Source organism: Eptatretus burgeri, chromosome 9 (assembly GCF_056783735.1).
Source record: "Eptatretus burgeri isolate ZD-2024b chromosome 9, Ebu_testis_v1, whole genome shotgun sequence".
Classification (NCBI taxonomy): Eukaryota; Metazoa; Chordata; class Myxini; order Myxiniformes; family Myxinidae; genus Eptatretus; species Eptatretus burgeri.
The window spans coordinates 15,268,510-15,283,473 of record NC_140969.1 but is presented as its reverse complement, the minus strand read 5'-3'; the positions used below and the strand labels follow the sequence as shown (position 1 = coordinate 15,283,473).

Below are 14,964 nucleotides of genomic sequence, written 5' to 3'. Positions count from 1 at the left end.
GCGTTGTAGGGAGCAGCCAGGCTCGGAGGCAGCCTGCGGGCATGGGGGTGCCATGGTTAGAGTTCGGCAGAAGGGGAGTTCCTACCAGTTGAGCCACGCTGCCCAGCCAGGAAATTGTGTGAGGGCACGTATGAAAATATGAGGGCAAGGCCCAAATTTATAATGGACACCAACACAGGCGACGGGAATCATGGTTTTTCGAACCGATAGTTTTAAAGTGTGAGACGTTTTTGGAAAGCCCCGGGGTAGTTTCAGGTTAATGAATGTTAGGGTAGATAGGAGATGTACCCCTTCGCACCATCCATCCCTTCGCTCTCATTGTGGGCCGCTGGACTCACCTTGGTAAATCGCTGAACTCTGAGGAGGCCATTCTGAGGCTTTGTTGGGCCTCGAGACAGGACGCTCGTCTCTCCCTATTCCCCTACAGAGAGGGAACGTAGGGGTTGGGAGTAGGCTTGGTTGACAGGATAGGTTAGCCGGACAATGACGATAAAGGGGGTTAGGGAGACAATTATAAAAGGGAAATAAAAATAATAAAAATAAAGAGGGGCAAAATTTTGGTGCGTTTTGTGGCAAATTAAGGGAGTGGGTATGGACAGAGACAGGCAAAGGCGATAGAGTGGGGGGAGACAGTAGGCTAGGTCCGAGCCCGCCTTCAGAGCGGCCGGCACCACTGCACTCCCTCCAGACCTGATGGAACCGCACCAGAGGCCGGCCAGCTTCATTGCCGGCCTGTTGTGCTGCAGCCGCCTGTTCTGCATGGACTTGCCTTGCCATGCCTTGTTTGCCTGTCTCTGCCATGACCCCATGCCTGTGAGCCCTTGTTTGTGTTTGCCCCTGTGTCCATCCATCACCATGTGTGCCAGGACCACCCAGTTTTGCAAGGACTGCCCTGCAGGCAGCCCGTGCATCCATCATTCTCATTTTGTGTTTTGCGACCATCTCCATCCATTCCCCTGCATCAATGGACTTTGAAACGACTTTTACCTTCTCCCCTTTCACAGATCACAAGTCCTGCGTCATGGTTAAGTCATGGATAAGTTGAGTGGAAATTGTAAATACGTGGAACCTCACCTGCATGTTTGTTTTAGCACCGGCAATTTTAGTTAAGTTGTCCGAATCAGTCTGAGAGTTTGTTTAGTTAGTTACGCAGCGCATTAGGTTATTTATTTTTGGGACACATATAAAGAAATGTCGCACTCAGGGATCCGAAGGAAGAACGTACTCGGGGAAAACTTACACATGCTGGTCACACAAAAATTTGACGACTCGGGACGAGTCTGTAAAAAGGGGAGGGGGTAGTGTTACGAATTTGGAAATTCGATTGCACACAACATTCAGGTTCCTTTAGTCAGCTATGTCGATAAGTGTTTGTTCCCGAGATAGCTCACCTTCCATTGTTTAAATGTTCAGAAATCGATTAGATGCGCTGCGGATCGATTTAATAGTTAGAGAACGGACAATAGAGACATCCCTCCCCCTCTTCTGCGAAGAGGAAGAACCACCCTGCCGTCCCGTGACTCATGATGTCAACAACTCCCTCCCACCATTGGCTGAGCGGGTATGGAGCACGACGGCATGAGCCATGAGTCACACCGGGAGCGGGGGAAGGGCGGGAGAAGGATAAGAGGAGATCTTTTCTTTTGTTCATGGGCAGAGTTGGAGGAGGGAGTTGAGGGGAGCCGTTCAGCAGACCTTCGGGTCCTGTTTTGGCTTGGGTTAGGGTTGAGGCCTTCGGAAGCTTTTCGCTTCGGCTGGCTCAGTGAGCTTCGGCTGTGGCCTGGCTCGAAAGGAGGCTTTTTGCTTTGATGGTTCCGTGAGCTTCGGCTTCTGCTTGGCTCGGGAGAGCTTTTTGCTTCGAGCTGCTTTGCTTGGAAGGAAGTTGAGCCGGTCGCTCGGCTCGAGCTGCGAGTGGTGGCTTCTTCTTCTTCTTGGTTCGTGGAGCTCTTTGTTCTCCATTTTGGTTCCCGGCTTGGTGCGACTCATCGACCTCTTCTTGGAGGTGGTTCCTCGGGGAAGCGACGCATCGAGGGGAAGGATCGGCGCGTCTCACCAGCACATGTTGAGAAGCACAGGAGGTGGTTGCTCGGGGAAGCGACGCATCGACGGGAAGGATCGGCGCCTCGTCTCACCAGCACGTGTTGAGAAGCGCGGGAGGATTCGCGGGAGCTCGGGAAGGATCGCAGCTCACGGCGATTGGATCCAGCTCGCTCTCGCTGGAGCCCGGGTCCGAAGAACTTGAAGATCACATGAGGTGGAGAGGTTCGAGATAGGTTCTGGGTTTCAGCTCACCTGTCCTCGGAGCTGGAGCCCGTTATTGAAGGCCTCTGCCACCATTTCTTGGGTGTGTATGTGTGCGTACGTGTGTCCGCGGGCCCGTCTAATAAGTAGGAACTGCTGTTAAGTGCAAGTGACTGTACATAATAAGTAGACGGTTGTAGTTCTTTTGTCGTGCTTTTGTTGCTTGTATAATTGCATACGTGTTTTGCCTTGTTTAATTGCACACGTGCTTTATTATAATAAATGTCCTTGTGTGAATGTAAACCTGTTCGTTGCGTCCATTCCCTCATTGAACTGCCCCATCTTGCACTCGGAATATAGTTGATTTTTAAATAGCCGATAAATAGAATCGGGTCCGGCGAGGTCTGGCGATAATACCCGCTCGGTTATCCCAGAACGGAACGGAAATAGGGTCAATCGCCGAGGTACGGTCCCTCGGTAGGTTACCCGCACGGCTACTTAGGTATATCGATATTCAGCGATTGACCCTATTTCGCGTGGGTAGAATGCGGACTGGGCCATGGTGGGATTAAAAACCCACCCGTGACTGGGTTTTGGCGTTGTTCCAGAAAGTCACGACTGGATTGTCCGTTCGGTGGGCGAAGCGACCGCTATTGGTTAGATGCGGTCGTTCGCACGCCGACGGGCGGGAAATCTAAAACAATATATATATATATATATATATATATATATATATATATATATATATATATATATATATATATATATATATACATATATATGATTTTTTTTACATGTTTATTTTGATTGTAATGTGTATATTTCTGACTACCGTCAACCTTCCTCTATAGTCTATATTCCCTCAAAGCCCAGGAACCCCCCCCCTCCCCTTTTCCCACTGGCCCTTGGTTTCCAAGATCGTGGTTTCAACTATCACAGCATTTTCTGGGAACCTAACCCCCACAATATTTGAGGGTTTACCCTATTTCAGACTGCAAACCTGTTTGAGTGCAAAGTTCTCAAAAGTTTGTTGCACCCTTCTATTTGAGAAAGAAAAACATAATGGTCTGAGCTTGTCTGTTTAACATTATTTCTGTTCTAAATACAGATTTTCTCAATCACAATAACTGCATTCTTTAGTGGTTTCGATTTTATCCCGAAGTCAAATTTATCTCAGATGTTTGTGAACCATTATATTTACACAGTGATGTAAAGTATGTGAGTGAATTTTCTTCAAATAATGCACGAAGTTTGAAAAATGAAAAATAAATCTGACAATGAAGTATCGATATTAAAGTCGATCTGAGTACGCACACACTCACTCAATGCCACATACCAATTGCAACAGCAACAGTCTTCTGTCCCTTCGGAAATGGGTGAAACCAATTTAAAATAAATAAATGAAAAGTTACTCCTGGAGTGACAACTTGGCGAAACGGAACAGCGCTCCGTGGAGAACATACCCTCCGCCAGGCTGAATAGCTTACATTTTGTATGCCACTGATAGGTTGGATCTGATTCCGGACCTTAACCAAAATTGAATTGGCTTGTTCTCGTCACCTTACCAACTCTTCCACCTTGTTTTGTCACAAATCGTCAACAACTTTTAGAGATAACATACTATACATAGTTCTTGGCCCCTTCTCTCAATGGTGAAGAGATTCACCTGAAAATTCTCAAATCCAAATCCAGATTCAGATCTTTATCAAAATCGAATCCATTAGTCCTTGTCACACACCCAACCTGTCCACCAAGTTTCATCTGAATCCGTCCTCAACTTTTTGAGATATCATGCAATATCGTTTTTAGCCCCATCTCTCAATGGTGAAGAATCCGTTAAAATTAAACAACTCTCGTATCCAGATCTGGATTGGGATCTTCACCAAAATTGAATAAATTCTTCCGAGTGGCACTCCCAACCTGTCCACCAAGTTTTGTGTGAATCCATCCATAACCTTTTGAGATATTGTGCTGTATATCGTTTTGGCCCGATCTCTCAATGGTGAATGAAGTATCACTTAAAAATTTCTCAGATCCAAATCTGGATTTGGATGTTCACCAAAATTTTGTGTTGCCGTCCTTGGCCGGTCACCTACAAACACAAAAAAATTCAAAATGATTGCTTGAATACTGTGGCCAAAAATCATGTGACAAACAGACAAACGCTACAGACCAACAGACAAACAAGCAGACAGACAAACGCTACAGACCAACAGACTTGACAAAAAAAAATTTTCGCCAAGTAAAAAAGGATTTCAATTAATGTCAATTAAAGGTTCAAAATACTCTAAATCATATTCATTGTATACTTTACCGAGCGATAAGGAAGTTGTCCCAGACCTGTGAAATTGCAGGACAAGGAGAAGTTAAAAAGAAAAAGGTTTTTCAGTTAAGGTGTACTATCACTAGATTGGGGCTGGCAGGATAAATTATGGGAAGTATAATCACCTTTCAGCTATCTAGCCTGAGTTTGAATGTCGACATAGCTTTCAACGGTCATTCTCGTGTTTAACATGCAGGGTGATGCAATGATGTGCACACCATCCATCGCAGGGACGTTAAGTCAGAGGACCCCTCTGCCATCACTGATCATTGGTGGATGTTACAATCGCACAGTATCTTTTGAGAAGACATGGCGAGTTGTTCGCCAGCACCCTGAACAAATTACAAATTATAAATTCCTGTCCTGGCAAACCACTCCGCATATACCCTGCCGACAGACTGCTTCATCAGCGCAAACACTTTGTAAAGAGTATGGCACATTAATGAAGACGACAACCATGATAATGATCATTAGAGAAGAATTACCGTTTCTGCAAGCACCAGAACATGAAAGACTGCTTCACGGAGTCGGGAATAACTATTCGTACTCTCAGCACCTTGAGCATCTCTCCACGATTCATGGCTAACACCTGAACACAAAACAAAACTGCTACAGTCACCCTCACCATTCCATCTGTACAAAATGGAAATTGATAAGCTGATACAATTGTGAAAAAAACAAGCACATTTCAATTTTCACATGTTCAACATTACTTTATTGTGATGATACGCGTTCGGTCTTCAGGAAACGTGTTCAAATTTCACCGTGAGTTTTCAGCATTGCATACTCCATAATGCAACACCCTTCGCTGATTACCATTACAAGTTTCCAACTTTCGGATGAGACGTTTCCGAATTACGAGATTGTGAGTTAAAACCCAGGTGACTCACTAATGACCTTGATGGAGGAAGTAAAGTGCCTTCTCCACCTGGTTTGTTGAAAATGTGGTACGAATCTATACTTTTTAGTCGACTCTAAAATACTTCAGAGAAACTTAGGCTCGGCAATAAAACGCCAATGATAAAAATTAATTTCTTCCCCCCCAATAGTAAAGAGACAGAAATTCAAATATGAATTGTTTTGCTTGTTTGATTGATAAAAGTAAAATGAAATAAAAAAAATTTTAAACCCTACATCTTACCTCAAAGTTTTGTATCGTGTGAACGTTCCTCCTGAAGCCAAAGTACTTCGAGAATTTTGACACATTGCTTTCCTGTCGCTTGTGCTGTGAAAACTTTCCCTTTTCAGAATTCTCCTTTTTTGCTGCAGAAGTTTTCACTGACTCGATTTCGACGGATGAAGAATCACAACTAGATGGGTACACAACCAGGTACAATTGTCCAGAGACTAACAGTTTACCCAACCATGGTTGATCAGCAAAACAACACAACGAACAGGAGCATATGCACACATTGAAGGAAGGTACGTACAGGCCTCTGATAAACTCCATTGTGTCCTTATCCTTGGCAATAATGTCTGCCAGAATATGTCCAACCCCTGTTTGAACCTCATTCAGCGTAGAACGACCTGACAGAGGAAGGATGGAAACACCTTGACGTGGTGAGGATTATTTGCAGTAATCACCAAAACAATCATTCATAGGCGAGCACGTAGAGTAAAGAAAGGGCGGGCCGTACCAAGGAGGAAATTAATTTTATCAACTAAAAGTTAACAAAAAATCATGTTCAGCGCTGTGGAAAGCGAGGTGCGATTGACAATTCAAGCATTAGCGCTCCATCTTTTAAACTTTTTGCTCTCTCTCCGACGTTTTTGCACGGAAATTAAATGATGGGGACATCTTTTTGATGCTTGCTCAGGCCTTCCAGTTTGACTTACTACTTGCAGCCATCAAATTTGAGCAGTTTAGGGCAATAAAATTACGTATTTTGTGTTTTTGGCCACTTTCAAGCTTAAAAGTGGCATACATTTGAATGCAATGATGAGTTTGTCTGTTAACTGAACTTTGACCGGATGATATGACATTTGCATTGTCTGGGGGGGGGGGGGAGTTCAGGCTTACATTCTTGTTGGAGATTAATGCAAAGAGTTCCTGATTGATTGTAGGGTCACACAGAAAGTGTTGCCAGTTTCCAGGGACCTTGGTCTTTACAGCCACATTCCTGTGAATGCCTTTACACCTTTTCTACCTTATGGACTCTTTGATGCTGCTCGTGAGATAAGTGTCCGAGACAACATCAACTCTTTTCAAATTCTCCAATTGCTTCACAATGTAGGGAAGAAATACATCGGTAGTGTATTCATCGAATGTTGCGATGTTGCAAATGAGGAGGAGATGCACCACCGCAGCACCATCTATGACCTTGATGTTAAAGGAAGTTGGAGTATCCAGTTCCAAAGGTAAGATCAGACATTTTCTGCAGGGGGATTAACTCTCCCCTGTCTGATGGAGATGGGGGTGCGGGTGAGTCTCATGTTTGAGAAATATGTCCACATCACCTTCTCGGTGCCGCACCACAATGTAAAAATGAGAGAAGAGGGCTACATCAGTCTTTAGCATCGAGATCTGCTCTGCCTACCTTGGGTGATGGATACCTGAAAAGTCATCGGGAGTTCTTCTTGATTGGATCATGGATAAAGCAGGTATGACCGATCATGACTGACTTGTGATACTTGTTGTACTGATCCTTGCCTATGGCTTCCACAGTGTGGATAGTTTCAACCACAGGTTCATCCATAACATAACGTGTGTCCAAAGTCACCAGTTCTTTTGTATCGTCCAGAAAGGGGTTCCCATATCACTGAGAATCTCAACCAGGTTTAGAGTTTGCTGTTTGAAGGTTTTCTGATTAGACAGACCCTCCTCATGGTGGTGTTAACTTTCCTCTGCTATACTGAAGTGCTTTTTCTCAAACTCCTCTAGGACAAGTCGTGCTTGCTCAGGCGCAGCTATCATCCACTTCGTGAATAAATTGAAGCTATGGACCTAAAGCTTAGCAGTAAAAAAAAAAAAAAAAAAAAAAAAAAAAAAAAAAAAAAAACTTTGGCGCTTTTGTCCGTTTCATGAAAATATGGTCCAAAGCTACCTGACCAGAAGGGCTAATGCTCGAAATGTCAGCTGAGCCTCATTTCTCACAGCGGTAAACATATACTTACCAACCTTAAGTGAATAAAAATCCATTGTTTATCTTGTCCAATAACACAGACCAACACCATCTTACACCAAGACGTAGGACTCCGTTCAGTGAAGCAACAATGAGTTACAAAAGCAATCTGTAAGGTAGATCAGTAAATTCGATTAAAAGTTACCATCCACCGATGGTTCAACATATTGCTGGAGTTGTATAAATAGTGGACGCTCAAGAACTGCCCTCGCTGCTGGCTCCAGTCCCAAGCTCCGGGCCTTCTCCGCTTTGGTGTGCTTGCCCGTTGTCTTGAATGGTGCCACCTAGAATTACAAATTACATTAATGTAGAATCAAAAAAACAAGAAAGAAAAGAAAAGAAAGATATTCTCATGCCAATTGCAGAACACAAAAGTGACATTGCTTAAAGCCCTATGTAGGTTGACATTATAGCCTATGTATCCCTCGTATGAAATCCCCCATGTAGATGTAGGTTTAAGCAACAGGAATTTTCAAAATAACTTAAAACAAGAGCGAGAATTGCTTTGCAATGTCAGAAGATGATTTGTAGTACTGGTTACCACCAAAGGTGGCTATTTGCAAGGTGTGTGTGTGTGTGTATGTGTGTGTGTGTGTGTGTGTGTGTGTGTGTGTGTGTGTGTGTGTGTGTGTGTGTGTGTGTGTGTGTGTGTGTGTGTGTGTGTGTGTGTGTGTGTGTGTGTGTGTGTGTGTGTGTGTGTGTGTGTGTGTGTGTGTGTGTGTGTGTGTGTGTGTAACTCATTCTAACCACTCACTGATGATGTTCGGTACCTTCTGGGTGACTTAGAAAGCTGAAATTGAATGTGCCCATGGATATCGAAGCCGATGCTCCGGGAAAATTCGCAGCACCGTCGGAAAGCGTCCGTAAATGAAAATATCCGAAAATAAGTGTAGTGTTGTTGTGCTCACTGCCGCTGAGTGAACCGAGACAATGTACAATGTATATACTTTGATTAAAATGTTAGTTTTTACATTGCTATGACTGCAAACTGTGAAATATAAACCTCAATTGATATCTACCATTTGAAAATTGTAATTTCTTCAACTGTAAACTGTGAAAGAAAAACCTCAATTGATATCTAGCAGGAGATCAGTGATGCTTGCCTACAACCATAAAGCTTCCATATATTATGTACCTACATATGGACGAAGCACGGTTCGTTATTGCTTACAATGTATAAGCATACAGCTTTAGTATAATATATAAAGCTCATTCTAACAACTCACTGATATTAATTTTCGGTACCTTCCGGTGACGTAGAAAGCTGAAATTTTGCGTGCCGATGGACATCGAAGCCGATACACGGGGAAAAAAAAAATCACAAAAACGTCGGAAAGCGTCCGTACATGAAAATATCTGAAAACAAGTGTTGCCTGATTGTGCTCACTGCAGGTGAAACGACGCGAAACAATGTTTAGAGCACAATGATAAGTGTTACAATGGATATATTTAAATAAAAACGTGAGTTTATACACTTCTATAACTGTAAACTGTGAAATACAAACCTAAATTGATATCTAGCAGGAAGTCAGTGATGCTTGTTTATAATCATAAAGCTTCCATTTATTATGCACCTACGTACAAAGCACAGTTCGTTATTGCTTACAATGTGGAAGGATACCCCACATGATTATATATTCTGTATATACATACATACAGGCAGTGGACCAAAAAAAATTAATGGAAACACCAATGTAAAGTCATTTAATCAGGTGCTGGGCCACCACCTGCGGTCGGTACGGCCTGTATGCACCATGACATAGAGTCCACCAGAATCTGGCCTTCTGCAGAAGGGATGCGGTTCCATTCTTCCACAAGAAAGTCAACCAACTCACACCTGTTTGATGGAAGTGGAAAACGCTGTCTCAGGCATCATTCCAGAATATCCCATAAATGCTCGATTGGGTTCAGATCTCGTGAGTGAGAAGGCCATGACATATGGATAACATGTGCTCTGTGCATGGGGGCATTGGAGGGTTTCCTCGTCCAGCCATGTGAGCCAGAATCATAAGCAACCAGGCCTGTGCAACATTTATATACATGACCCGAAGCATGCTGGGATGTTATTTGCGAAATTAACACATTGGTCACACCTGTGTGTAGAAGCCGTTGCTTTGTGTCCCTCATTTAACCAGGTGTTTCCACTTTTTGTCCACTACCTGCATATAGCAGTCATTTCTACCATTCGCTTCACTGACAGATTTTCACGATCATTTGTCTTAGTACATCTTCCAACTGCTTCAAAGTCAGCTAACATCACCTTCATCAGCCGTCTTCTTCTTAACAGCCACAATTCCCACGATATTACGGGGTTGGCCAGGGGAAGTTTGACTCAGGTCATTCACGAACCGGTTGGTCAGGCCTGATCTTCGACGGCAGACATTTGTAATTTGGCCAGTATGCCGGCAATAGCTTGCCTACTCTTCGCGAAGGACACTGTCGGATCCTTAACGTCAACTATCTAAGGCCGGCACACACACTGATGAATCACCCTGACTGTGAAACCTCGGAATGACAGTATATAGCTCGGTCGAGATTTGAACCAAGGCGAAGACAGCTTAGAGGAAAGTGTGCATACCTCCAGGCGACTGAGCTGTTTCACCATGCATAGGTACCGTTCTTTGGTATGAAGATCGCCTTAACATTGTCTTCTTCGTTGGACTGATTTCAGCAGCAATTGCACTGTACATTGCACTGCACCTTCAGTGCAGGCCTTTCTCAGTGAAAAAGTTCCTTTAAAAGAAATAATAATAATACTTATAAAAATAAGTAAATAAATAAATAATCAGTAAATCGATGTTCCAAGGCTTCGGTGGAATAATGGTCAGAGCATCTGCTCCGAGTGTGGGAGGTCAGTGTGAACCCTGATCGAGTCATACCAAAGACTTCAAAAATGGTACATGTGACTTTCTTGTTTGATGCTCAGCATTTAAAACGATTAGAGCACACACATTGATGTGTCGCCTGCATGTGAAACACCGAGATGACATTTCATCGTTGGCACAATAATCAAACACAGGTGAGACGGCATAGAAGTGAGTGTGCATACCTCTAGGCCATCCTGCGATCCATCTTCATCAGCCAACCTTGCTGCTTATACAGAGAAGTACAAAAAAAAAAGTTCCGCTTCGCTGTGAAGCCATGTTTTGCTTTGGTTTTAACCTCTGTATGAAATTGAGTGAAATTAAACATTCTGAAAATTTCGAATTATTCTCTCAGATTTCATTATCACCGTTATGCACATCAAGTTGTTTAAACTTTATCAGTTTTTCATCAGTCAGAATGAATGGTTACATTACTTATCTGGATATGTGCAGTTTCATTTAATAACATCAATATCGGCATTTATCCGACCATTGAATCGCTATTGAAACTGATATAGCTAAACATCACCTTCGTCAAACATCCACGCTGCTTATATCTGTATGTCGCACGAGCAAAAATCACTTCCGCTTCACTGCAAAGCTCCGTGTTGGAATCTTTGGTTTTAACCTCCCGTTTAAAATGAGTGAAACGAAACATTTTGAAAATTTCGAATAATTCTCACTCAGATTTCAATATGACAGCACGGTAATGTTTTATTTTTGTACACAGTCAAGGCTCGTGAAAGAGCTAGAACACAGAACAGATCAGGATGCAACATAGCAGAAGGAACAGCAGGATAAAAGGGAAAATAGACAGAGATGGACAAACAAGGGATGCAGGTATGGATTGAAGGGTAGGAAAGAATGCAAGGTGTGGACAAGATAGATACCGAAGCAAAATTTTGGGAGGGGCGAGGGGTGGTTTAACAGATGTAGAAAAAAAAAACCAATGTCACCCGCAGGGTGACCCATATCTTGCCAAAAGGTGACCACGTGTGACTTCTTTAAGGTCACACTGAGGTGAACAGAGCTGCTATCCACCAGGAGCGACTCCTTGAGGAATATCTGCCTACGAGAGATTCCGATGAGAATCGTTCTACAGAGTAAACATGGAAAAATATGCTTTTGCCTCATAACGTCACCAAATGACATCATAATGTCTCAAGCTTGACATATCTAGAAAGCACTCATCGAGGTGTTCAATTTGAGGTACTACACGATATGGTTCCTAAAACTTGAAAATTTGACCTTGGGGTCAAATATGTTTGACCTGAGGCGCTAACCATGAAAGTCAAGGCCAATCGCCACCAAAAATTAATCAGCTGAGCGCCAGACCATGAACTATATTCCCATGAAGTTTGAAGACGATCCGATCAAAATTACTCAAAAAAAAGGGTTTCGTCGACTCCCCTGATTTGCGACAAAGTGACCTTGACCTTTGACCTTGACCTTCAAAATTTTATGTGCTGAAAGGGACCTCTATTGGCCTCTGATATGCGAAGTTACAAAAATTTCCAATGATAACTGTGCTCTGCAGAGTGATTTATACATGATTACAGACCAAAAAAAAAAACAAAACATATGAAGGTCAAGGCCAATCGCCACCAAAAATTAATCAGCTGAGCGCCAGACCATGAACTATATTCCCATGAAGTTTGAAGACGATCCGATCAAAATTACTCAAAAAATAAGGGTTTCGTCGACTCCCCTGATTTGCGACAAAGTGACCTTGACCTTTGACCTTGACCTTCAAAATTTTGTGCACTGAAAAGGACCTCTATAGGCCTCTGATATGCGAAGTTACAAAAATTTCCAATGATAACTGTGCTCTGCAGAATTTTTTATACGTGATTACAGACAAACAAACAAACAAACAAACAAACAAACAAAAAAAAAAACAAACAAAAAAAAAACATGCAAGCTGACTAACATATCTTGCAAAAACTTCGTTTTGGCAAGATAAAAATCATGGTTTTGGATGGTGAATGAATTGAGATGGTGGTGAACAGCTGTCTTGAAGATGTGTAGGGGAGGATGAGATTGAAGAGAGTGTGGGAGTTTGTTCCACAGGCGGGAAAAAAGTAGAGCACGACTGACACCAGATTTTTGGGTCCAATGCAGATACCGATTTTGGAGATTCCTCGTACACCGATTGCTGATCAATCCACTGATATTTTGTGAACAAAATGCAAAAAAAATCAATTTGAAAAAATTACTATTTTACTGAATGAGCAAACAAATAAATAAAAATACACACATCAAGAACTTTTTAATCCGATTAAACATAAAAAAGGGTTTAAAAAAAAACAGTACTTGCAAATTGAACAAGCCATTTTAGTAGAGTCTGGCAGTGCTCAGACATCAGACTTCAGTTCTCTAGTACTGCCACTCAAGCAGTGGCAGATTGTAGTGAAGAAAACACAGCTTCTCTGCATTTTCACCACTGAGAGCACTCCTTTTATCATCATAAATGTTCCCAACTGTGCTGAACACTCTCTCACTGGGAACTGATGAGGGCGGTGCACAGAGATATCTTCTGGCCATTGGAGAGAGTGCTTTGTACCGAGCACTGTTCTGCTTCCACCATTCAAGTGGGTTGCCACTTCTCCAGTCGATGACGGGCTCTCTGAGATAGCATTCTATCTCCTCACTTATTCCCTCAGCTACTGGTTGTTTCGTTTGGGAACACAGTACACTGACATAAATGTCATCCAGAAGACTACGAGACTCTTCCAACACCCATGGCCTTGTTGGGTCTCCTCCCTCTGTAATGGTCTCCAGTGTGTGGGCCCTTTGGCTCACAATGTCAAATTCCTCCCTGAGCCATTCTTTGGCTTTGATCAATACCATATCAGACGAGAACGGACGCTCTTTGAAGCGAGGGTCAAGTAAACATGCCAACACCACTGCTTTGGTATCCTCAACTTTTGCAAACCTCTTCGTCAGGCTCAGCAACATGGTGCTTCTAAGGGTCTGAATGCCGCTGGTGTTGGGTCCCTGCGACTGGAGCAGCCGCTTGAGCACTGCCAGACTTGGAATGATGGATGAAGCAGAGGCCTCTACTTTGCTCATTTCCAAGGTTATCTCTTCAAACGGGGTCAAAGTCTCAACCAGGTTTGAGACAATGTCCCACTCTTCAGCACTTGGACATACAAAATGCCCATGCTCACCTGAGTAAACAATGAGTGCACGTTTTTGCTCCAACATCGTCTGGAGCATGTGAAGCAATGAATTCCATCGGGTTGGCACCGATTGCAGTATGGTATGTGCAGGAAGACCAACTTCCTCTTGAATTGCACGAAGCCTTTGCTTGCCAAGGACTGAATGGTTAAAGTGCGTGGCACACCGCTTCAACTTTGCCAGAATGTTCCCAACAATTCTTTGAGCTACAAGGCCATCATTAATGATCAGCTGCAGAGTATGAGCAGTGCAGCACAGATCGGGCATATCCACCAGTCTCATGCCTCTAATCACGTTGGCCCCACTATCTCGCAACACCAGTAGCACACGCTCTTTGTCAATACCCCAGTGCTCCAGCATTTCCACAAACATGCGGCCAATGTCATCCCCAGAGTGGGAATCTGAGATCTCCTTGACAATGAGGACCACTTGTACTCTCTTCCAGTTGCTATCAATGACATGAGCAGTGAAGCTAATCAGGGACTCAGTGGAGCCTGACCAACAATTAGTGGTGAAGGAAATGCTGTCACCTGAATTTTCCTTTGAAATGAGGGCCTTTATTTTCTCCACAACTTTTTTGTGAACTTGATTTAACATTTCATTGCGGTAGAATTTTTCATTCTTTAAAGTGTACCTGGGCTCTGCTGCAGATATCAACCTCTGGAACCCAACATTGGACACCATTGCAAAAGGCTGGATGTCAGTGGCGATCATTTCCAAGATAAGCCTATCAAAGTTTTTTGAACGAGCGTCAACTGCTGACCATTTGGCTTGTCGGTCGAACATTTGTTGCTGCACCAATCTTTCTTCATGTGCCTCTTCATAGGCTTCTTTATGGTGTATTTTCAGGTGCTGCCACAAATTGCTGGTGTTTCTTTTGGAAGATTTTCTTGCACCTCGGCTCACCTTTCCTGCACAGATGCTGCATTGCACTGATGTGCCATCTTCCAGTGATGTGAAATAACTCCACACCATGCTCTTACTCCTACTTTGTTTTTCAGCCATCTATTAAAAAATGCCAATGAGAAAAAATGACCAGAAACATCAGCTTACCGTTTGAAAAATTATTTCAGTTTTCCAGTTTCAAACGTAAAAGTATTTTATGAATATAATAATTATTACTGTTATTATTACATTATCTCTCAATATATGTTTTATATTTTCTTCTTTTTTCCTGAATACATCATCTCAATGACTTTATCAAGCTAGTTAATGGGCGAATCAAGTGTTTGCA

At 43.0% G+C, this 14,964-nt stretch overlaps 1 protein-coding gene across 7 annotated transcripts in view; it reads right to left on the bottom strand.

Annotated features, from left to right (window-relative positions):
* The window catches only part of SRBD1 (S1 RNA binding domain 1), a 117,574-nt gene that overhangs the window by 41,226 nt on the left and 61,384 nt on the right, over window positions 1–14,964 (bottom strand). For 6 of the 7 annotated variants that reach the window (XM_085894159.1, XM_085894160.1, XM_085894161.1 and 3 more), the window contains exons 5-8: window positions 7,832–7,970; window positions 5,995–6,091; window positions 5,706–5,874; window positions 5,050–5,153 (exon numbers count right to left, since the gene is read on the bottom strand). In XM_085894159.1, the coding sequence (XP_085750285.1) occupies window positions 5,050–5,153; window positions 5,706–5,874; window positions 5,995–6,091; window positions 7,832–7,970 (509 nt within the window). Of the gene's footprint in view, window positions 1–5,049; window positions 5,154–5,705; window positions 5,875–5,994; window positions 6,092–7,831; window positions 7,971–8,321; window positions 14,736–14,964 lie in introns of those variants that run through there. The other variant, XM_085894162.1, reaches the window with a different exon arrangement.